The sequence below is a fragment of the Chaetura pelagica genome, unplaced genomic scaffold (assembly GCF_000747805.2).
Source record: "Chaetura pelagica isolate M959 unplaced genomic scaffold, ChaPel_1.0 scaffold120, whole genome shotgun sequence".
Taxonomy (NCBI): Eukaryota; Metazoa; Chordata; class Aves; order Apodiformes; family Apodidae; genus Chaetura; species Chaetura pelagica.
In genome coordinates, this window is record NW_009951952.1 from 1,180,715 (window position 1) to 1,181,055 (window position 341).

The 341-nt window shown below is 71.0% G+C and overlaps 1 protein-coding gene across 1 annotated transcript in view; it reads left to right on the plus strand.

Moving 5' to 3' along the window:
• The window catches only part of IFFO1 (intermediate filament family orphan 1), a 9,551-nt gene continuing 9,210 nt past the window's right edge, over positions 1 to 341 (plus strand). Inside the window, exon 1 of the mRNA XM_009998612.1 lies at positions 1 to 200. Coding sequence (XP_009996914.1) covers positions 1 to 200 — 200 coding nt within the window. The remainder of the gene's footprint in view (positions 201 to 341) is intronic.

Sequence of the window (341 nt, forward strand, 5' to 3'; positions counted from 1 at the left end):
ATGCCCGGCACCATCTGGTCCTTCTCGCAAGCGCGGCGCTTGGGCCCGGGGCCAGAGACCACCCTGGTGCAAGGGCCGGGGGTCTCCTGGGTCCACCCGGACGGGGTGGGCGTGCAGATCGACACCATCACCCCGGAGATCCGGGCCCTCTACAACGTGCTGGCCAAGGTGAAGAGGGAGCGCGACGAGTACAAGCGCAGGTGAGAAGGGGCGGCGGGACCGCAGGTGAGAAGAGAGGGGGGGGGCTTAGGATCGCCGGGGAGGGGGCTGCGGGGCTCTACCCGGCCTGGGAGATGCGGGAGAAGGGGGGCGGGAGGGAGAGAGAAGCGGCCCTGGCCTGC